We start from the raw sequence: 24147 nt of genomic DNA, 5'->3' as shown, positions 1-24147 counted from the left end.
CTTTTCACACATGGTTGGTGTACCCACACAGCCGGCTGTAGCTTTTCAACTCACAGCCCAACACACACCCAAAAAACAGCCGAGAGAGCACAGACTTTACGCCCGTGGGTCCACCTCCCCTGCAGCGGCACTGCAGACCACGCCCCGCCACACACACCAAACACGTAAAATAAATATTTATGCACTTTTGCATTCACTTTTTGTTATTTTTACACAGTGTTCTGAATGATTAACAATGGCTACAGCCAATCTTGTGTATTATTATACAAACTTTGGTTGTAAGATTCAGATAACTATTTAATAAAAGCTAAATATTTTATATGAGAGTAAGAAAGAAAAGTATATCTTTGTGCCCCCCTTTCCCTGTTAATCCCCTACGTGGCCCCCTGGCAAAAGCTTTGCTAGATCCGCCCCTGCACAGTTACCAGCTGTCAGCTACACAGAAAAGGATATTGGTGTTATTCGTCTCTCAGAAACAGTTCATAACTTCCCTTCAACTCATTCATGTCACCTAAAAGGTAAACCTGTTTCTCCATCACCAGTTCAGCTCTGATGATTCAGTAAGGACATCTCCTGGTTTGGACCAGCCGTTTTTAAAGCTGTGGCTCCAGCAAACATCAGCTGATACTAGAAATTAAAATCAAATGAATTCTAACAACAGCTGATCAAGCTTAAACGTGCTGCTGTTGTTTAGCGCGATAAATAAACAAGAGAGAAAAGCCGATCATCCATAAATAATGAATAAATTAGGAGCAAAAGCTAAAAGGACAGTTTATTTGTACCATCTTCATGTGAACACATTCAAGAACATCACAGATGAAAGAAACATTAAAAACTTCCACACTACATGAAGCAAGAAAAATAGTTTTTCTTTCAGGTGGTTTCAGAAAAAAGAAAAACATCAAACACCTCCAAGACTCTCTTTGAAAGAACTAAAAACCTTTATTCTCATGGTCCAATCATGAGTGAACTCCCCGATGAAGCCTTGTGTGCTAAAACATGTTAGATTTTTAAAGGTTAAACATGAGTTTCCAAAACGTTTTGCTGGAGAACAATGAACTATTTGACTGAGTTTCAATTATTTACAGACGAGCAAAACCAGGACAGAGAAAAAAGGACAAAACTGACTCAGTAAAACAACAGAAAATAAGATCCCATGTAAATCTGTATTATGTAGAAGTTCAGCCAAGCAACCAGTTCAGTTCAACACAAGTTTAAATGATTCTATCTGAACTCTGTGGAGCCTGATCTCAAGCTTTTTGAGTCTGACACTGAAACCAGATGATCTTTCTGTCTCTTCAGATTCACTGTGATCCAGTGATGGGAGTGATTTCAGCCCTGAGTGATCACGCTGATGTTTGCACAGAGCAGACAATGACGTGAATGTTTGGGCACATTGGTAACAGTGAAACAGTTTATTAGTAACGTGGGATCGTTTGTGTGTGGAGTATGAACTGAGATTCCTGAAGCTCTTGTCACACTGGTCACAGCTGTAGTTTCCTTCCATGTGTGTACGTTCATGACAGATACGAACGTTTGATTGTGAGAAGGTTTTTTCACAGTGTCTGCACTTGTATGGTTTCTCTCCTGTGTGGACTCGTTTGTGTGATTTAAGGTCACATGCAGTGGTGAAGGATGACCCACACTGATCACAGAGGTGCTTTTTAACCCCACTGTGAATCAGTTCATGTTTTTTTAATTCACCTGATGTGGTGAAACTTCTCCCACATTCTTTGCAGTATTTCAGTTTGTCTCCAGTGTGTCTACGTTGATGTGTTTTTAGGGCCTTTTGCCAACTGAAAGTTTTTCCACAGAGGTCACAACGAAAGTCTTTCCCACCACCACAGTGATGACAGGGTTGAGAACTGGATCCATCTGTGTCGCTCTGCTTCTAAACAAAGACACAAAGACAGTGTAAGTCAGTCCTTCAACATTTTTATCCTGAACGTCGCCTGAAATAAAGAGCATCTCTGCAGACGTCCAATTACATTTGACTGTTTCAGTTAACACACTCAGTTTACTGGGCTGCAATAACTACAATACTACCACCATAATACTACAGTAATACTAAAATCATAACTGACATGAAAATCTGAATAATCACTCAGAGCTGCTTTCCCATGCAGTAGAATTGCTAACATGCTAACACAGTTTAATGAGCAGAGTTGTTCCAAACAGTCAGGCTAAAATGACAAGATAAAAATATAAATACATACCTCACAGTAACTGCACTTGTAGAGTCTCTTTCTGGTGTGGATCTGTTGGTGTTCTCTCAGGGAATGTGGCGCTTTAAAAGTCTTCTCACACAGGTCACATTTATAAGGTCTCTCCTCAGTGTGGGTAAACATGTGTTGTTTTAACTGTGTGTCTGTTGTAAACTCTTTGCCACACTGTTCACAGCAGTACACAACATGTCTGGTGTGAATGCGTAGGTGTGTATTTCGGTTCCCTCTCTGGCTGAAAGTTTTTCCACAGATGTCACAGCTGTATGCCTTAATTCCAGAGTGGGTAACTAGATGCCTCTGTAAGTAGCTACTGTGAGTAAAAGCTCTGCCACACTGATCACAGCTGTACGCTTTAACTCCACTGTGGATGAGTTGGTGTTGTTTTAGGTAACCCTTCCAGGAAAAAGACTTTCCACACAAGTCACAGCTGAACGGTCTATCTCCAGTGTGGATGACCTGATGCTGTTTTAGTTCATCCTTCCCAGTAAAATCCTTCCCACACTCGTCACAGCTGTATGCCTTAATTCCAGAGTGGGTAACTAGATGCCTCTGTAAGTTGCTACTGCGAGTAAAAGCTCTGCCACACTGATCACAGATGTACGCTTTAACTCCACTGTGGATGAGTTGGTGTTGTTTTAGGGATTCCTTCCAGAAAAAAGACTTTCCACACAAGTCACAGCTGAACGGTCTCTCTCCAGTGTGGATGACCTGATGACGTTTTAGTTCATCCTTCCCAGTAAAATCCTTCCCACACTCGTCACAGCTGTATGTTTTAATTCCAGAGTGGGTAACTAGATGCCTCTGTAAGTTGCTACTGCGAGTAAAAGCTCTGCCACACTGATCACAGCTGTACGCTTTAACTCCACTGTGGATGAGTTGGTGTTGTTTTAGGGAACCCTTCCAGGAAAAAGACTTTCCACACAAGTGACAGCTGAACGGTCTCTCTCCAGTGTGGATGACCTGATGACGTTTTAGTTTATCCTTCCCAGGAAAACCCTTCCCACACTCGTTACAGGTGTGTTTTTTCTTTCTCTTTCTTCTGTGAGGTTTGTCGGCCTCCTGAGAGCGCTGACTTCTCGCTCCATGTTGGTCCTGCAGTGACAGAGATACAATACAAATACAATCACATAAAATATTATACAATTAAGTGGATTCAAAATATCCACATAATTTGGCTCTTACATCCTCAGTGAGGTTTCACAATTGTTTAAAATATAAGCAATCAACAATAATAATAATAATAATAATAATAATAATAATAATATCAATAACATTGAGGCACATTACACAAATTTCAAAAACAAATCATCTCTTACAATATTTACAACAACTAAAAGTTCTGTAAATCAGCTTTTAAGTGTTCATTGAAGTTTTGAATAGTTCTCTTCACTCACACTCTCTTGTATTAACTTTTGCTTAACTATGTAATTTCAGTTTGCTAATTTAGTATAACATCACCGTCACTCTCCGCCAATGCTTTAATTGGAATGTTTCTGTTTTTATTTCTTTTTTCCTCTCTCTCTCTTGTCGCGCACCTTGCTCTTTGGTTTATTTGCTTCTCTTTTCTATCACTATGTCGATCACCTGTTTCCCTATCCATTCACAAACGACACTGTCTATTTCTACATGCTTACTCTGCACGATCACGCACACACATGCGTTTAAAGGCAACACATTTACAACAGCCACACAGATATAGGACACATGCACACATTTGCTCATATTAGTTATTATGCACACACATAGTCAGACCTATGGAGCTTCTTGCCGCGCATTTTCTTCTCTTTACTTACCAAAAAAAAAAAAAAAAAGATGTGTTTCCATTTTCCTCACCCGTCTAAGCGAGACACACAGCGTACATCATTAGCCACAAACACACAACTATGGGCATGCTAAGATTTGTCACATGGAATGTGCATGGAGCTGGCTCTAGGGAAAAAAGGTTAAAAATACTTAACCAACTTAAAAAATTACAGGCAGACGTTGTTTTATTACAAGAAACCCACATGCCTGTCACAGGTTTGAATAAACTTAAAACACCTGAGTTTCCTAATGTGTTCTCAGCCTGTTATAATTCTAGACAAAGAGGAGTAGCAATTCTAATACATAAAAATATTAATTTCACAGTACTCGATACAGTTATAGATCCAGAGGGCAGATTCCTAATCGTCAAACTATCTATACTTAACCAAAAGCTAGGTATTGTAAGTATATATGGTCCAAATGTTGATGACCCCTCATTCTTCCACGGTTTTTTTAGTACACTCTCCGAACACCTAGACTGCACAATTGTTCTGGGGGGAGACCTCAACCTGGGACTAAATGAAAAAATGGATAGGCTCAATACAGCAGGAACTCAGCGTAACTGGCAGTCCACAAATATAATCAAACAGTATATGAGCGACTTTGGTCTTTGCGATGCATGGCGCTCCCTTCACCCCAATAGTAAGGAATATACTTTCTTCTCACATGTCCATCACTCCTACTCTCGTCTGGATTATTTTCTGGTCAGCAGCTCACTGCTGAGTAACATTACAGACACTGAGATTCATCCTATAGCTGTCAGCGATCATGCTCCTGTATCTTTAACACTAATACAGATGAATAATACTACACCAAGTAAAAACTGGAGATTTAATACATCACTGCTCAAAGACGAAGAGTTTATCAAATACTTTAAAAAAGAATGGACTCTATATTTAGGCTTTAATGACATTCCTGGAACATCAGCATCTGTCCTCTGGGAAGCAGGGAAAGCCGTGATGAGAGGTAAAATAATCTCTTTCTCATCACATAAGAAGAAAGAAGAAAACAAAAAAATTCAGGAACTAGAGAAAAACATCAAATCCTTAGAAAAAGCCTATGTGTCACACCAAGATCAAGAAATATTAAACAAAATACGCAAGACAAAACTAGAATTAAATGAAATTATTAATAAAAAGACTAAATTCTTAGTACAAAGACTTCGCCTGCAAAATTATGAACACGGTAACAAATCCGGACAATTTCTTGCTAACCAGTTAAAAATCAATAAAGAAAAAACAACTATATGTGCTGTTAAAGATTTATCTGGGAATACAATATATGATCCTAAAAAAATAAATAACATTTTTAGGGATTTCTATGAAACTTTATATACACCACAAATAAACCCATCTAAAAACGAAATTGATCAATTTCTCGACAACATAACTCTTCCAAAATTATTAGACACCCAAGCAATAGCACTGGATTCGCCACTGACGCCAGGTGAACTCCAGGAAGCTCTGATAAGTATGCCCAATAATAAGGCTCCAGGTCCAGATGGTTTTCCAACAGATTTTTACAAAGAATTCTGGACAATTCTGGCACCAGTTTTTCACAGGATGTTGCAGGAAATCAAAGAAAATGGTAGACTACCACCAAATATGAACTCTGCAAATATCAGTCTCTTACAAAAACCAGGCAAAGACCCTATATACCCCTCAAGCTATCGTCCAATATCCTTTATTAATGTAGACCTTAAAATAATCTGCAAAGCTCTCTCAAAGAGATTAGAGAAAATAACCCCCCTTTTAATTCATCCTGACCAAACTGGTTTTATAAAAGGTAGGCACTCATCAACAAATACACGTAGATTACTTAATTTAATAGACTACTCATGCAGTAAAAACACTGAAACCATAATATTTTCTTTAGATGCAGAAAAAGCATTTGACAGAGTTAACTGGAAATTTCTATTTGCAACTTTACATAAATTTGGTTTTGGACCCTGTTTCATAAACTGGTTAAAAATATTATATAACTCCCCAACAGCTTGTGTCAGAACAAATGACCAAACATCCTCCCGCTTCTCTCTTCTGAGGGACACCAGACAGGGATGCCCACTCTCCCCTTCACTGTTTGCAATTTTTATTGAGCCATTAGCAGCAGCAATTAGACAGGCTACAACAATTAAGGGCATAAAATGTAAGAATATAGAACATAAAATCAGCCTTTATGCAGATGATGTGTTACTTTTTCTCCAAAACTCACAAACCAATATCTCTGGGGTAATTGCATTGATAAATTCCTTCTCAAGTGTCTCAGATTATTCAATTAACTGGTCGAAATCAACAGTTCTTCCGATTAATTGCTCCTTCCATAATTCTTCTCCTTCCCCACTGCAATGTGGAAATATAAAATATTTAGGTATCAATGTCTCTCCTAAACTTTCAGAATTAACTAAATTAAACCACATCCCACTTTTAAAGACAGTAGAAGGCGACCTGGCTAGATGGAAATCTTTACCCATATCACTCATGGGAAGGGTCGCCGCTATAAAAATGATGATCTTGCCAAAAATAAACTATTTATTTTCAATGATCCCAAATAAGCCATCACAAGATTGGTTCAGATCTCTAGACTCGTACATTTCTAAATTCCTTTGGAAAGATAAACCCCCACGTATCAGCTTAAAAACACTACAAAGGACCAAGGATAAAGGAGGATTAGATCTGCCTAACTTTAATCACTATTTTTTAGCCAACAGGCTTCAGTTCATCTCTAGATGGTTTAAACACACCTTCTTAGATGAACCTTGGATAGATGTAGAACAGGCACTATGTAATAACCTAGAAATTTCAGACCTACCATTTATCAGCTCAAACATCAAACGACATGAATGCTTTAAAAGCATCAATATTAGCTCTTCTCTGACAGCATGGTGGGAGTTTCTAAAAATGACAGAGTCTTCATTAATCCCATGCAAACGTACACCTATCTGGAACAACCCGGACATATTACAAAACAATAATATGATAAACTTTTCAGATTGGAGTTGCAAAGGAATTAAATACTTGGAACATATATTGGAAGGAACAGACTTTATTTCGTTTGACAGACTAGTTATACAATATGGGATCAACAAGAAACGATTTTTGGAATATCAACAAATTAAATCCATAGCAAAAAAGAAATTTAATCCCAGTGAAGCTGAATTACAAACACCACCAAGTGTGGTACAATTTCTTAGTCTAAAACCCCCCAAATTATTGTCTAAAATATACAGAACACTTTCTAAAATAGATGAATCAATATCCCTTCCTATTGCAAAATGGGAAGCAGATTTATCAATCAACTTAGACCCAAACCTTTGGTCTCAGATATGCTTAAAAACCTTTCAATGGATCAGAAATCCCAGTTTGCAATTAATACAATACAAAATATTACACAGAGTGCACTATACTGGTCATAGGATGTTCAAGATGGGCTATACGCCTTCCAACAACTGCTCACACTGCACAGCAAATACACCGGACAATTACATCCACACTCTTTGGTTCTGTCCACCAGTTCAGAAATTTTGGCGTGAGATATGTGAAGACTTATCAAAGTGTCTGAAATGTAACATTCCAGCCTCCCCTTTAGTATGCTTGCTGGGCAACTTGGATGAGGTCACTGCAGAAATAAACACAGCCCACGTTGTTTTTACGGCCCTATGCATTGCCAAGAAAATGGTCCTCATTAACTGGAAAAATAAAAATAATCTTAATTCTAACCAATATAAAAACCATCTAATAGATCACATTAGTCTTGATACAACCTCTGCCATCACATTTGATCAATCTCTTTGGGCTCCTTTGATCGGCTTCATCACCTAGTGGGGGTGGGGGGTCATGGTTTGGTCCTGCCTTCGCTATTGTGGTTGATGTGGGGGTAGGGACGGCCTTAGGGCGTCTGGGGAGTCCCTAGGGACGTTTCCCTGGAGGGCCTAACCTGGGGGCTGTGGCCATGACCTGGTTAGAAGCTCTGGGGCTCTTGGATGGTGTTTTCCTTGTGGCTGCGTACAGCGGAGATGGGGGAGGGTCTGTGCTGGCGGACGTTGGTTACTGGCCTGGTAGCCTGGCTGCCCCTGGGAGGGTCTGGGACGGGCGTGGAGGCTTGGGGGTCTGGGGGTGCTCCGCCCCCCGGTCTGGGGTGCTGGCCGGGCCTTGGGGGCTTGGGTCCTGGCTGTTGTGTCGCCGGAGCAGTGGGCGGGTGGGTGCAGGGGGGCTCAGCCCCAGTGCAGGGGACCTCTGGTGCATCGGCCCAACTAGGGGGCTCTCTAACTGGTGGGGAGGTTGTTACATCTTTGCAGGTGGTCTCCTCACTACAGGAGCTCACTCTGCAGGTGGGGGGAGAGATATAGGAGAGGGGGAGAATGAACTCAACCTGGGTGTCTATTATTTTGTGTAGTTTGGGAGATGATTGGATGATGGGGTGGGTGCAGTTTTCTCTGGGGTGGAGTCGGGTGGGCTGCCCCGGACTCTGTGGGGCTGGGCAGTGCTGCTGCTGCGGGCCCCGGTCCGGATGGGCCTGGGCCTCCTTGCCCTGGTGGGTTCCAGAGCGTGGGGGTGCCTACTGGGGTCAGCGGGGGAGCTGGCCCCAGGGAGGGGCAGCTTGCCCCTCCCTTTCTTCCCTCCCCATCCTCAGCTGCCTCCCTATTCCCGCTCTACCACACCCACCCACACACGCAGGGCTTGGGGTGCAGGTATGTCACCAGGGTTCAGGGGAGGCACTCCCCCTCTGTCCCCTTCTGGCCGCCTGTGCCTCAATTTTATTCTGCAACCTAGACATCCACATTACTCACACTCTCACATAACACATACATATAGGGCCTTGGGGGTGGGCACGTTTTACAGCATCCAGAGGATGGTCGTTGTACTCCAACCCACCTCTGGTGCTGGTGCCCTACCCTCAATTTTAAATGCATTTAGACACTGAGGGTTTTCGGGAGGAGCCGTGCTGCTCTCTGAGAGGAAGCTAGTACCATGCTCTCCTGAGTTTTAAATGCACTTTAGAACAGCACACAACAACATTACATATGAGCGGGCGTAGGGAGGTTTGAGGTCTTCACTCACCCCGGTTCTGTTAGCCGTCAGGGCTGGGGGGCTGGGAGGAGGTGCTGGCCGTCAGACTGGGGTCTGGGATGCGGGGCCTCCCTGCTACTGCAGATAAGGAGGTGGTCCGCTTGCCTCCACCCCAGAGAGAAGGGTTACATCTCCTGGGTCTAGGTGCGGCTTGCCCCTCTGGGGGCGGGGGTACCTGGACCTGGGATATAGAGTATGTTTGGGGAGTGCGACTGTCTGTGCAGTGTCTATTTGTGTCTGTCTACACGTTGGGTGAGTGCCGAGTATTTGGTTGTGCATATGGGGGTGGGAATGCACGTCTGTGTCCGCGTGTGCCTGTTTGTCTGTGTCTATATGTCAGGTTGGGTCTTAGACTCAACCTCTCTGGGTACATCTCAGGCCCTCTAAAGTACGGAGGCCTATCTCCCCTCACCACACTCCCTGCCGGTGGCTGATGCTCTTAGACGTTGGTGTGTTGGTGGTCCTTGTCATCTGGGGCTGGGCGCTCATGCATGTACCGGCTCACTCCTGGTGGCCGATTGGCGGGGCCGGGCGCCTGTGGCCCGGCTGGGCTCCTTCCGGGGGGTGGGATGCCCTCAGGCCTCTGGCCTCTGGGCCTGAAGCTCGGTCCTCTCTGGCACAGCTGGCTGCCGGCGGAGCCCGCGGGCACGCCACTGCAACCCCCTCTGGCCTCTGCTCCGTAGCTGCGGGGTGACCTCTCGTTTGGGGCTCTACTCAGCTCTTCCCAGGAGGGTGGCACGGTTCCCCCCCCCTTTGGTGGTCCTCCTCGGGTCCTTGTACTCTGGGGCCTCTGGATATCTGGGGCCTGGATCTCCTCCATACCTGCTTCATACCCTGGTGGATGGGGCTATGGCTCCCCACACTCCCTAGCAGATCGTTACATGGAGAAACCTTTGGAATACAAGCATGCTGATCCACACAGGTATGCACACAGGTGTACACACGGGTGTTCACAGACGCGGACTACACCTTTCTTGGCTGCTGCCTCAAAGCACATTGTGCGCTGTCTATCTTGCGTGCTGCACAATATCGTTTATTATTTAGTATCTACTGTTATCTACTGCTAGCTAGTTTATTGTGATGGTGCTGTTTTTATTATGTTGCTCTTTGTTGTTTGCTTTCTCTTCTGTTTTTTTTCTCCATACAGGTGATCCAGGCGTTTTGTTTGTTTGTTTGTTTTTTCCTTTCTTCCCCCCCTTCTCACCATCTCTTCTCCCCTTTGGTTTTCTTTCTCTCCCTCTCTTTCTTTCATTCTTTCTCCCTGTCCTATCCCCCAGTCACGTCTGTCCCGTTTGTAGCAACCGAAAATAAAATAAATACATAATTATAATAAAGGTCAATCAAATGGACCAATATGGCAAGGCCATGATGATCCACTTGGTAAAATAAATCCGCTTGGCATCTTTCTTGGCCTTAAGACAACAATTCTGATGGCTAAAGATCCAAACGGGACACAAAAAAAAAAAAAAAAAAAAAAAGAAGTTTTGAATAGTTGCTAATTCTCTAATTTTATAAGGCAATTTATTCCACTTAAAAGTTGCTCTAAATATAACAGTTTTACAAAAAGTTACTTTTAACTCGAGCATTTACTAAATTGCAGTTTGTTGAAAACTGTGTAATATGATTATGTATTTCATCTCGATACTGCAGTTGAGCAGAAATAAATGTGGTGTGTTTAACAGAATTGCTTTCTTTATAACTACAAGTAAGCCATAGAATATTTTAGCCTGTACAGGAAGCCAAGAAAATTTATTATGCATTTTATCGATATTAGTACAGTATGAACATCTTAACACTAATCTGGACGCCTTATTCTGGACTAACTGAAGTCTGTTAAGATCTGTCTTATTAGCTGCTGACCAAGTGATTGAACAATACTCCAGATGAGACATTACTAGTGCATTAATGACATATTTCATAATTGAAGAAGTGATACAGAAAGAGCATTTCATAGCCATAGCTATGCCTTGTCCCATTTTCTTAATAACAGAGTCGATGTGCTGAGACCATGAAAGGTGGTGATTTATGGTAACTACTTATGAGCGCCTGCAATCGTTCTAGTGCTGTGACATAAAAACAAAACGCTGACCCCTGACTCTGGCACACAGTTTTGCCTCTTTTGATCATTTTAATGTGTGATTAGTGCACAATCAGCGGGGCCATATCATACCGTTCACGGTAATACCGGTATAATGTTGGGCAATGATGAGAAAATGAAATATCACAATAGAACATGGGTAAAACGCGCTTGCGCAGTGCCTTTGTTTTCATACGCACATGGAGGAAAAACCATGGCGGCGACGGAGAATGAGAAGGGTGAAAGCGGATCGTTGAATGAAACAGATGAACCAGAATTAGTTTGTAAAAATGCTGCAACTTCAGTGATGTGGAACTGGTTTAGCTTTCGTCCGTCAGATACACAACAAAGCACTATTTGTGGTAGAGCATGCTAGCAGGCCGTCGTTATTACTGTGTTTTTTGGAAAATATGGCACACTTAAAATCAATCCTTTCATTTTTCTGAAAATCGACGGTGCCCCTTATAATCCCGTGTGCCTTATGTATGAATTGTTGTTTACCAAACTGTTGTTGGAAGAAGTTGCTGTTGGAGGCGGTTTTGGTACCATTCTTTATTCATGGCTGTGTTTTTGGGCAAAATTGTGAGTGAGACCACTCCCTTGGATGAGAAGCAACCACACACATGAATGGTCTCAGGATGCTTTGCTGTTGGCATGACACAGGACTGATGGTAGCGCTCACCTTTTCTTCTCCAGACAAGACTTTTTCCAGATGCCCCAAACAATCGAAAAGAGGCTTCATTGGAGAATATGACTTTGCCCCAGTCCTCAGCAGTCCATTCACCATACTTTCTATAGAAGATCAATCTGTCCCTGATGTTTTTTTGGGGGGAGAGAAGGGGCTTCTTTGCTGCCTTCTTGACACCAGGCCGTCTTCCAAAAGTCTTCGCCTCACTGTGCGTGCAGATGCACTCACACCTGCCTGCTGCCATTCCTGAGCACGCTCTGCACTCCGATCCTGCAGCTGAATCCTCTTTAGGAGACGATCCTGGTGCTCGCTGGACTTTCTTGGATGTGCTGAAGCCTTCTTATCAAGAATTGAACCTCTTTCCATGAAGTTCTTGATGGTCCTATAAATTGTTGATTTAGATGCAATCTTAGTAGCCACAATATTCTTGCCTGTGAAGCCATTTTTATGCAACGCAATGATGGCTGCACGCGTTTCTTTGCAGGTCACCATGGTTAACAATGGAAGAACAATGATTTCAAGCACCACCCTCCTTTTAATATGTCAGGTCTGCCATTCTAACCCAATCAGCCTGACATAGGCCGTATCCCAATTCAGGGTCTGCAGCCTTAAAGGCCGCAATTTAAGGCCGATTACGTCACAGCGACAGCGAGGCTGTCCCAATTCAAAGGCTGCTCGAAATGCAGCATCAAATGCGTCCTTCATTTCCCTGAATTTTAAGGATGGGTCGGTGTAAACTTCATGCCCCAACATATCCCAGACTTCATAGCGCGGCGGTGGATGTGGATAATTTTGCCAAAAAAAACAAAAAACGGCGGAAGAGTAAACTTTTAAAAGTAAGTACTGAATATTATGTCACTTATTTATGTGCAAATGTTGAATAATGAAGAACATTAAAACATTACTGTTGGCCACATGTCGGCAGAGTTATGTGACATTAGCAATGTTTGTACTTTCAGCGTAAACTTGGTTTTAAAGCCTTTACTTTAAAATATTCACTGTTCAATAGTCGACCTTAATCTTACAGAGCATGTGATGATTTTATGGATAATTAAAGTCAGTCATATATCCACAAACACAACAAGCTGAAAGTCAGTGATGCTGCTCGGTTTGCAGTCCTCAATATCACGGCACAAGCAGGATTCACACTGCACTGTTAATGTTAGCTATGTTATATTGCTGCCTCTGTTCGGTGGTGTCGAGCCAAACGGACTTTAACGTGTGTTTGAACGAGCTGACGGTTCACTCGTTAAGCTGAAAGAAAGATGCTTTAATCACAGGAGTCACACATGTGTCCACTGTACCATGTGGGAACTCTTCTTGTTTGCTGACGCATACTCCGGTATCCAGGTTCTGCAGAAATTGCAGAGACCTAGAAAACTCATCATTTTCTGTTTTGTGAGAGGTTTTGGAGCGTTCTGTACTGCTAGTTTCCTACTGTCTAACAGTTTCTTTCCCTCTCCTGTGAGTGTGTGTCCTAAGTACGTAACTTTAGGACTCCACAATTGGAGTTTGTGTTGTGACACCTTGTGTCCTTGCTCAGCTAGATGATGTAATACTGCCACAGTGTTGGCTTTGCAGTCATTCTGTGTGATGCCTGTAATCAGAATATCGTCCACGTACAAGAGGTATTGCCCTGGTGCAGGCAATGTGCATAGTGACATAGATTTCTTTAATGCCTCTGCGTACAAGGTTGGGCTGTTTTGGAAGCCTTGAGGGAGCCTCGTGTACGTGTATTTTTGGCCATTAAATGTAAAACCAAAAAAGGTGCTGTGACTCTGGATGCAATGGCACAGAAAAAATGCATTTGACAGGTCTATGACTGAAAACCACTGTTCTCTAGGTGTCACTTGATTCAAAATTGTGTGTGGGTTTGCCACTACTGGTGGGATTTGCTCCGTTACTTCATTTATTGCTCTTAAATCATGCACTAAACGGTATTTTCCCATGCTTGCTTTTTTCACCGGGAAAATAGGCGTGTTGCAAGTTACTTTGTCCGTTTTAACTAGAATGCCTGCTCTCTCCATGTCAGCAATTACCGGTTCGATCCCTGCCTTCGCTGCTGTTGTCAGGGGATACTGTGGTTTAACTGGTCTGTATGTAGTGGTTGTTTTTACCACAACAGGGTCTGCACCTTTGATTAGTCCAACATCAGTTGGACCCATTGACCACAGCTTTTCGGGCAACCGTTTTAATTCTGGGAACAGCTCTAGTGAGAATAGGTGTCATTCATTAATGGTGTCTGACATGTGAGTATCTGCACAGTCAGATAGATGAGTTGCTGGCTGTGTCGTAAGTACCCATCCTAATGTGTACCTTATGCATCCTGTTCTACGGCCCTGAAGCCATCCTTCATGTGTTAATTCAGTTTTTTCATATCTGTCTCTCTCAACTTGAGTCAGAACATGACCTAACTCCATCCAGTCTGTGTTTTCATTTCGTGCTACAGACACATGTGGTTTTGGCATCTTGTTCATTTCCTGTACTTTTTCAGTTTGTATCACTGAGCACACAGCGTTGCCACTTCTAGTCACATAGAGGTGCTGCAATGTAAGCCTCTGTGGGCCTAATCTGTGAATTTGTGTGTCATATGAAGGATCTGGGCCTGGGCTTTGTTTAAATCTTAGGGTGTTATGATACTCATCAAAAGCAACTGGTTGGGAGTCTGGTGGCAAATACCTCTCTGCCAACCTCTGTAGAGGCTCTAATGGTGGAAGGTCTAAAGTCCAATAGTAGTGGGGCTCTCCGTTTCCCTCACTCCTATAATTAATCTGTCCCTCTCCTTCTACCTCTTCATGATTTAACATTAATTCTGCGTGCATGCCTTGTGCTCCTGGCACTACACCAATTTTTAATTTCTCCATACTGTCTCTCCCTAGGAGGTTGACTGGACAGGATGGATCGTATATACATTGATTTTTACAGCTCCTGCCACTTTCTTTATGCACTAGCAGTAGCCCTTCTGTTAGAGATTTTACACTAGTGTGACCTGATGCCGACTTAACTGTCAATGTGTTTTTTGAAAATTTCAGATTTTTAGGTTTTTTATTTGGCACGGTTTTGCATGCACCTGTGTCACATAACATAGTCATGGGTTGGCCATTTACATGAATTTTTAGTATAGGTCTCTCTTCTAACTGTGTAACTAGTTCATATACGTTAAACACTTCTGTATCATCCTGTTTTTCCTCACTTCCTTGTTCTCTGTCTAGTCAATCTTCATTTCTACCTTCTTTATTTTTCCCGGATCTACAGTCTCTAGAAAAGTGTCCTTCCTTTCCACATTGCCAACATGTATTATCTCTGTCCCTGTCGTAACGTTCTGATCGGTTATTTCCTCTGCCTTTGTAACCTCCTCTGCCCCTTCCTCTATTTCCTCTCCTTCGTCCTTGCATCTGTCCTCTATATTCTCCTGAAAATGCAATAAATCCTGTCTCTGGATCTACTGTGAAAGTGCCTACATTCTCGTGTTTCTTTTTTATAACACGGCAGGCATGTTCTGCATATTGCAGTGCGTCGGGCAGTGATCCTATGTTCATAGTCACCCAGTTTTTCTACATGTGATTTCACTGGTGGTAGGAGGCCATTTAAAAAGGCATTCTTAAGTTGTTGCTGATATGGGGTCTGTGGACCCTCCTCATAAGTTAACCCTGAATGCTGTCTAAAAACTGGACGCAGGTGGTCCAGGAAATCAGAAGCTGTTTCCGCTTCTTTTTGTTTTACCTCTCCTATTTTTCCATAGTCAGCCCTTGGGGCCAACCGTTCTCTAATTCTCTCATATAAATTTGCTAGAGCATTGTTTAGTTCTGTGCTTGCTGGTGGGTATGATGCTCCCCCGGCACTTGAGCCGGTATAATCTCCTCTAACTGTTCCTATTTTTAATCCTAATAAATCTTGCAATACTTGAAGCATCTCATGACCGTTTAAATACCATTGCCTTCTGATCATTTCTACAGCGTCCCTCCATGGTATAAAACCTTCATTCAGTGGAGGAACGTCTTTCAGGACATTTTGTCTGTCCATTTGTGACCACGGACGGAAAACATGTATGCTTGGGCACGCATCTTGCTCTTCCTGTCCTTCTGGCCCTATTAATTGGCCAAATCTGGGGTTTGCCACTGCTACTATTGGGTAAATACCAGTGGCTGGCGGGTCGAGTGTGTCTCCCCAGATGTCGGTCCCAGTGGGATCACGACCTATCTCTTCTTGTGGGCTACTTTTGAGTGAGAGTTTCTTTAGCATTGTCTGTGCTTTTGCATAAGGATGATGATCTGTGTGTGACCTAGTTCTTCCTGATATAGGTGAGTGTATAATAGGTGGTACTGCAGCTTTGGCTGCAGGAGTGGGTGGTGGCGCTGCATATGGCGGTGGATTACTACACATATCATGAACACCGCACGGTGTCTCATCTTCTGGTTTAACTAAACTGGCGGTTAAGTTCTGTTTTTCTGACTGTTTATCTTTTTTCTCTTGTTTTTTATTTTTATTTTCATCTCGCCTAACTGCTTCTTCTTTCCAGGCCTGGAAATATTCTAATTCTTGCGTACGTTTTCCTTTCTTTTTTAAGTTTTTTGTTGATCCTATTTCTTTCAAAAGAGCTTCTTTCAGTTGTGTTAACGCTGAGGGGCTGCATTTTCCTTCCCAAGTGGGACATTTTGTTTTCTTAGGATTTCTCCATCTACAAGCACTGATTTGTCCGGCGCCTGGACATTTCTTTTCTAGCCACTGCTCGTCAGCAGTGAATTTTGTGGGCTGATTCCCCATTATCACAGAACTGCAAAGCCTTCTCTGGTACTAGACTCGGGGATGGTGGCTGACACGCCCTTCTACTCCGCACTATTCACGGAGCGGTGTCAGTTTTATGAGACGGAACTCAACCTTCCCCGTTGTCACCAGTACTTGAGCTTTCTGCAGGAACACAAAGAAAACAATGGAAGTAATTCAGCAGCGTACTGTGCTGTAAAATCAATTTACTTCCCAAACACATATACATACACACAGATAGGCATTTGCGCACGAATTTGTCACGAAGTACTTTCGGCTACTTCTGAAACCAGTCTAAACTTAGTTCCTTTCGGCGAACTCAACCTATTTCATGTGTTTATTTCAAATCCTTGCGGTGGATTAGACCTAAACAGTGTTTTCTCACCCTCAGTTGTCTTTTGCTGGTTATTCAAGTTGTCTGTACTGGATCCCAAGGTCGTGGACCAAACTTCATCGGCCTGGACCCGAATTTACGTCCCAGGACTTTCACCTCTACCTAGAGAGGGCTGTCGACAGACTTCGATGCTGGCTTCCCATGACGTCAGGATACAGCAGTTAGACCATTGGAGTCACAGAAACGTGTCTGTTGTTTCCATCGCTAAGCTCGAAGGACCAATTTAAATGACAGGGGATTTCTAAAAATCACCCTGTAATTCTTCAGCTAAGACACCTGAGTTAGAAAACACAAAGACTGCAGTCGTTTTTTACACGCGTGGGCAGCAACGAACGCACCTTGCGAACTGCGCTGCCGCTGCCTGCGTACTTTTATTTTATACAACACATGTCTGTGTGTGTGTGTGTGTGTGTGTGTGTGTGTGTGTGTGTGTGTGTGTGTAAATAACAACGTCACTCAGAATTAACAGAATCAGCACATACACATGTGAAAAAAAGCACGCTCTGCAAACCTGCAGTTTCCTGTCAGGTCGTGACAGGTTATTTCCCTTTTCTACATCTGTTCTCAAAAAACAGGAAGTGGTTCAGTAGCTGGCACAAAAGTTATTAAGTGAAAAGTCACATAGACATTTAGATTGCTTAAAAAACAGAAAAACACATTTCATGAAGCTGATCAAATTATATAAAAACAAAAATCTCTTGACAGCACTCGTAATAACACAAACACTAAATCCTCCTTCTCTTGTGCTGTTTTGTAGCAGTGTATACACCTGAGACTGTCACCTGTCTGTCTGTCCTGCACTCTCTCTCTCTCTTTCTTTCTCTCTGATTGTGGAATAAAAGTATGAACATGTATTTATAAGTTACACTTGTGTTTGAATCCTACAGCTTATCACACATTTGATTTCCATGTGTGACAACTGCAAGTGTCCAGAGTGAGGACAGACTGAGGGACCCACTGCTGCACATCATCTGTGAGGCTTTGCACCCCTGATGATCCACCAGGACAAACTCAGCAGTGTGTGAGGAAGAGGAGGAGGAAGAGCCAGCAGCAGCTGACAGATGGAGAGAATAGACACACTGTTCCCTGTTTGTGAAGGACTGCTAGAAAAGTTTACAATAACTAATTGTCTGTCCTGAATCAGTCTTATTAGGTAATGTTCAAATAATTTTATCATTCCAGTGTTTTCAGTGTGGGAGAAAGTACTCAGGGCCTTCAAGTTACACACTATGAAAGGCAGCAACAAGTTTAATATTCAGAAACCTAAAGTATGTATCAGCAGCAGAATGGACCTAAAATAAATGTTTGTTTCAGTTCTATGAAGCTTCCAACTGCCAACATATTAAACGAACAATATCTCTCTTATATATGATACATCTATATATACACTGTCAAAGATACTTGTCTTTGAGTGAAGTGATTAATATAATAACTATAATATTGGCCATATTATAGTTACATTACCAAAGTGAGATGACTTTAGTCTCATGAACAACATTAGCTAATTGTTATTTACTAGCTAATCTTAAATGACTGTTCAGTACAGAAATGAAGCTCAACAATCATGTTTTACAGTCCTGTGGTCTCAGCCTCAGATACTTATTAAATCACACAGAGCTCATGTAGAAACAAATGAACAAAATATGTTCTCCTTCATTTCTGTCAAACAAAGCTGTATGAAACGTTTCCAGCTGTTAGTATCATGGTTGCTAGGCAACCTGGGCAGCACGACGGAGGCTAGACCGTCCCATTTCACAAGCCTACAAGCCTCGCACTTCTGGCCTTAGCGGTCTTTGAGTACGCGGCCCTTGAGGACCGTTGAGGCTGCGTACTTCAAAGCTGCAGAACCTGAATTGGGATACAGCCATGATGATCTCCAGCCTTGTGCTCGTCAACATTCTCACCTGAGTTAAGAAGACGATTACTGAAATGGTCTCAGCAGGTCCTTTGATGACAGCAATGAAATGCAGTGGTAAGGGTTTTTGGGATTAAGTTCATTTTCATGACAAAGAAGGACGATGCAATTCATCTGATCACTCTTCATAACATTCTGGAGTGTATGCAAATTGCTATTGGAAAAGTTGCTGCTTAACTTTTTATAATTTCCAATATTTATGCAATTCTCAAAACTTTTGGCCACGACTGTATAACCTCTTTTTAAGTTTCTGGATATTATACATGGTTATGCTCAGGATATGTTGGCCAATTTCCACTGGAAATGCCTTTTGGTTAAACTGTCAGCAAGCAATTTGCATTTGCACTGTTAAATTTTTATATAACTTTAATGCACATAAAAAACAGCTGCTTGTTTAAGTGAAAATACATTGATGGGTTTTTTAATAAAGTTGTGGAGTTGTAAAGTATTTTGTCTAGTGTCAATTATATCGTCAGCTACATCGTTATCGCAAATTTTCAAATGTATATCGTGATAAATATTTTCGGTCATATCGCCCTGCTCTGTCTGTCACCTTCTGTGTTGAGCTCATTGTTTTCTCTGTAGTGGCTGAGCTGAGTCCAAGTAGCTGAAAATGTTCCTCTGCTGCTCCGTCAGACTCTTCTCCTCCTGCTGATCAGCTGGGACACAAAACAGATCTTTGTTAGGCTCCACACTGCACTGAAGAGTCAAAGTGTCTCATATGTTCATCTGACAAGTAAAAGAACACATTTTTGCTTCCCGAGGTGGGCAACTTATTGGAAACAAACACAAAAGGTTTGAGCACTGATACCTGGCATTGCTGGCATTGAAAGATTCAATGCCAGCAATGAGGATTGTCAAGACTAAAACCAATCATTAAGCAAAGACAACAGGGATCATTTGTTTCTGTTTATTTAGCATTCACAACATTTGTAGTTTCCTTCTGTACAGGGGAAGTCCACGCACACTGTGTGGTACCGCCATCCGCAGAAGGTGCATTCAATCTCTGTAAGAAAAACTAGATTGTCTGAGACTGAAATGATATTAACAAAAGGAGTGGTGATTTGTAAAACTTCAAGTGTATGATAAGGTGAAAACAAATACACAATTGCATGTCATGTAGTTGAAGGGTTTTTTTTCTTCTTTTGGAAGACCGGAAAACACTGAAAGTTACAAAAGTATTGTGCTTGAAACAAATTCAAAATAGGTGTTAAAGCCAGCTGCACATGTGTGTCACAAGTAAATCTGGCTGTATAATAAACAGAAACAAGTGATCCCTGCTGTCTTTGCTTACTGATTGGTTTGAGTCTTGACAATCCACATTGCTGTCATTGCATCTTTCAATATGTTTGAGGGTGGATTTGAATGCACCAGTGTAAGTGCAGCCACTCAGACTCTACTCAATGTGATCATAGAAACAGGTGCAGTAGCGACACAGGCAGACTATGCTTACAGGATGTGATGTGGCTTTGAACTTTTGTTGTCCACCTTCCATTAGTTTTAATTTTGCACTCCAGTATGAACACAAATCCCCCAACCCGAGGATCACCACAACTTAACCTAATAGACCTACAGCTTAGCTCACAGATTCACTTTGTCTAAGGTTTATTTCTGGGATTTCGCACAACCCAGTATTCAGATCGTGAAAACATAATGGGCTTGGATTTACAACATTATGAATGAAATGTGCTCTATTTGGAAGCAGCATGTCCCCCTCCCCTTTCCAGGGGTTGTGTGTGACTTTAAATCATCAAACTGTAAATTACAAATTGTAAATTGTTATTGATCCTTTACCCCTGGTCCTAAAGTGTATATTTATTTTCTTACTCTTCTTATATTTATTGTTTGTTTTCTTGCATTGCTGTAACTGGAGCCTCGTCATCTCGTCTCTCTATATACTGGACTGTATGTAGCGGAGATGACAATAAAGTTTACTTTGACTTCAGCAGCGAGCACGCGCACCGAGGGCTCTCGCGGTCACTTTTCGTGTATAGAATTTCGAAAAAACATCGGTGCAAATTATAAGTCTGTATCATAATGTCTGGTGTGTTTTATTTTGCGAGTTGATTATTAGATGCCGCTCCAGCCAGCCAGAGACTCCCCCGCCGCCCCGCCCCCTCCTCCCTGTGCCGCATGCAGCAGGCGCAGCTCGCAAACGGAGGGCGCCCTTACTCCCAGCAAATGGGTGATAGAAAACCGATCGGTGCCTACGACATTCCCAATATGCGCTGGCATGATGTCGGGGCAGCATGAGTACGAGCAATCTTATTTAATTTTTTTTTTCCGATGCTTGTGATGCCGCCGCCCACCACGATGCCGTCCCGGGCAACCGCCCGTGTCGCCCGTATCAAAAACCGCTACTGTGTGTGTCACAAGTTAATCTAGCAGTAGGCTATGGTACTTGGCCAGAGGTGGCGCTGGTTGACTCGACTCCATTTGAGTAGTAAACTGCACTAGTTGTGAAGCAAAACCGCTGAAATCGGAGTAATAACACGTACGAGGGGAACGATGACAAAGTCAAGATTCCCCCGATCGTTTACTCTTGCTGTCCTGTGAACACCATCTGCATGAGAATATCACCAGGTAAACCCGCGATATTTTTAAACATTTTGTTGTTCTAGAGGAACAAGACTGACGGAGTGTGTTTGAGGTAACCTCACAAATGTCACAGATGACATATTTGGTGTTTATTTGCTGTTTTGTCGGTAGCGGCTCCTGAAAAGCAAGTCTGCCACACATCTGTACACACACAGAGAGAGAGAGAGAGAGAGAGAGAGAGAGAGAGAGAGAGAGAGAGAGAGAGAGAGAGAGAGAGAGACCTTTTGAATGTTGGCAAGTATGTGTATGTGGTGTTAAATAGGCCTATACTACTGCGCTTTGATGTCGCTCGTAAGGGTGAAACTCATTGTGAAACGTTTGAGAACCACTGCTACAGAACAATGGAGATTTCCGTTATATGGTAACGCCTGCAACTCACGTGACGCCCAGAATTGTACAATACTGATGCTTGAGAGCGCGCGTGTGATGCAAGTATGTGTAGAGTGTTGAGCGCGTGATCAGTGGTGAGAAAAACAACTCACGAAACTTGACCTTTCTTTACTCGTGGCTCACTTGCACTTCCAATCTATTCGTTTGCACACTTACACACACCCAGCAGCTGTTTCCTGTTTTGCTGCACTCTGGAGAGCCTCGCCTTTAGCGGTCTTCTCTCACAGAGAGCAACAGAAAACTTAGTTCAGAAAACTTCAAAAAACTCGAGATTGACTGAACTCAGTTCAAAGTTACCTTGACACTTACCTTTAGATGTGAGAGGTAGTGATGGTCCGCTTGAAGCTGACGCTCCGGTGCGTGTGTGAAAAAGATCAAGACACTGCTTCAGAAGCACCGTGTCGAGGCTTGATTCGTTTGGCCAGAGTCACGTGATTAGTGACGTCTGAAGCTTCATTTAGAATGTACCTTTTTTTAATAGAACTTTATTGAAACACAATGAGTATACAACATACAAACAGATGAAGTTTACAAAAGAACAGAACATGAACATACAAAATCAGGGGTAAAAAACAATTATTATATGAGTACGCGAAAAAATCAACATATATAAATATTGTTCTGAGAGCCTTTTTGTTGGTTGAGTCTGATATTGATTGTATGTACAATTCCATATCCTTATAAAAAAGACAGAAATATGGTGTTTTATTAATAAACTTACATTTATGCATAAAAATAGCTAAACGTATTAACATATTTTTTATAAAGAAACATTTATCATTCTTCCTGGAAAACTTAAAGAAACAGAATAAAACATTTTCCCATCATTAAGAAAACTCCCTTAAAATATGGACAATAACAAAACTGCTAAATTCCTTCCAGAATCTCTGTGTAGAGGAACAGTACCAAAAAAGATGTGTCACAGTTTCTGGATGATCCCCACAGAAAGTTCAATTAGTATTTATGTGTCTTTTAAATGTTACCATATAGTGACTGGCTGGGTAACATTTATGAAGAATGTTATATGAGATTTCCTTCACCTTGTTTGCAATTAGATATTCATGGGATCATCCAGACTGTCTTCCAGGTGATATCTGGAACATGTCGGTTCCAGTAAGATATTATATATATGGGAGAGACACGATATCTTCTTGGAATAAACTACGTATTCTCTTATTGCTGTTACCAAGTTCCTGTGAAAAGCAGATTTCTCCCACTGCTGACTCAGCTGGATCAGGGAGAGTGACTGAGGTAGATATTGAACTGTCAGTGTTTTTATATAATATTAAAGTACCTGAGGGTATGGCATTGTAAGTAAGTCGTACTCCCTCTTTATTAACCAGCTGAGCCACCAATAGGATCCCATTTTGGACCCAAGTTTCCAGGAAAAGTGATAATAAAAGAAATAAAATATCTCTGTTGTTCCAGATGAGGTGGACGTCACAACAATGTGATTGGTCACTGGCAATGTTGTACCTGGAACAACATTTATTATGATGATGTGGGAACAACACCGACACGAGGATATCAGATCATTCCAGGATGAAGGTCAAAGGGAAAGTCCCTGGGACGTTATGTTATGCGTAGTCATCTGACCGGTCCATGCTATATCGCCCCTCCTGACCTGGAGTGGTATAACGTTTTGTAGAAAAGTTCGATCGATTCGCTCGCTCTCTCTCTCTCTCTCTTACAAAAATAATAAATTCTCTGGGGGGTTTTTTCTCATATGTTTATGGTACCCGGCGGATGAAGCATTGACCGGGATTGAACCGACGGTCGTCTGACTCCTTCTTGATGTGCGTAAAACAAAGCCATTTTCTTTTAGGGTTTCTGTCTATTTTCTGTTAATGGGAAAACCTGTTGTAAAAGTAGCTATAAAAATTAAGAAAAAGTCTTTACTTTGGTATGAGTGGCTGCACAAAACCAAAATACCTCATCAGGGTGTTTTAATAAAATTATTTAGTTTTGAATTTAGTTCTGAGTTCTGAATATGTGCGCGGTGCTTTTTTTTTTTCACTAAGGGTTATTTTACACATACTAGGAGTTGAGGCCTGCATGAAATTCTTTGCTAGGTTACAAGCATTAAGAAATACTAATATCGATTAGAGGGGTTGTTGACGCCTTCTTGACCTGCGGTGTGTGCAAAATAAGACCGTTTCCTTTTAAGGATTCTATTTTCTGTTAATGGGAAAACCCGTTGTAAAAGTAGCTCAAAAATGAAGAAAAA

At 42.1% G+C, this 24147-nt stretch overlaps 1 protein-coding gene across 2 annotated transcripts; it reads right to left on the bottom strand.

The window, feature by feature from the left end:
* Positions 1-746: 746 nt before the first annotated feature.
* On the bottom strand, positions 747-22330 carry LOC146380637 (uncharacterized). 2 transcript variants are annotated; one of them, XM_084940051.1, is made up of 4 exons: positions 22230-22330; positions 19486-19591; positions 2217-3317; positions 747-1891 (listed from the first exon to the last, which is right to left on the bottom strand). In XM_084940051.1, exons 2-4 carry the CDS (start codon positions 19501-19503, stop codon positions 1199-1201), a joined length of 1812 nt encoding a protein of 603 aa, XP_084796177.1. In that variant the 5' UTR covers positions 19504-19591; positions 22230-22330; the 3' UTR covers positions 747-1198. The 2 variants fall into 2 exon arrangements, with proteins under 2 accessions (XP_084796177.1, XP_084796178.1); XM_084940052.1 differs by lacking the exon at positions 22230-22330 and having other exon boundaries at positions 19486-20987.
* Between the last annotated feature and the right edge of the window lie 1817 nt (positions 22331-24147).

This window comes from Perissodus microlepis, chromosome 9, assembly GCF_051167445.1.
Source record: "Perissodus microlepis isolate ML-2025 ecotype Zambia chromosome 9, ASM5116744v1, whole genome shotgun sequence".
Lineage (NCBI taxonomy): Eukaryota > Metazoa > Chordata > Actinopteri > Cichliformes > Cichlidae > Perissodus > Perissodus microlepis.
Note: the sequence above shows the minus strand (reverse complement) of the source record. Positions and strands in the feature narration are given on the sequence as shown.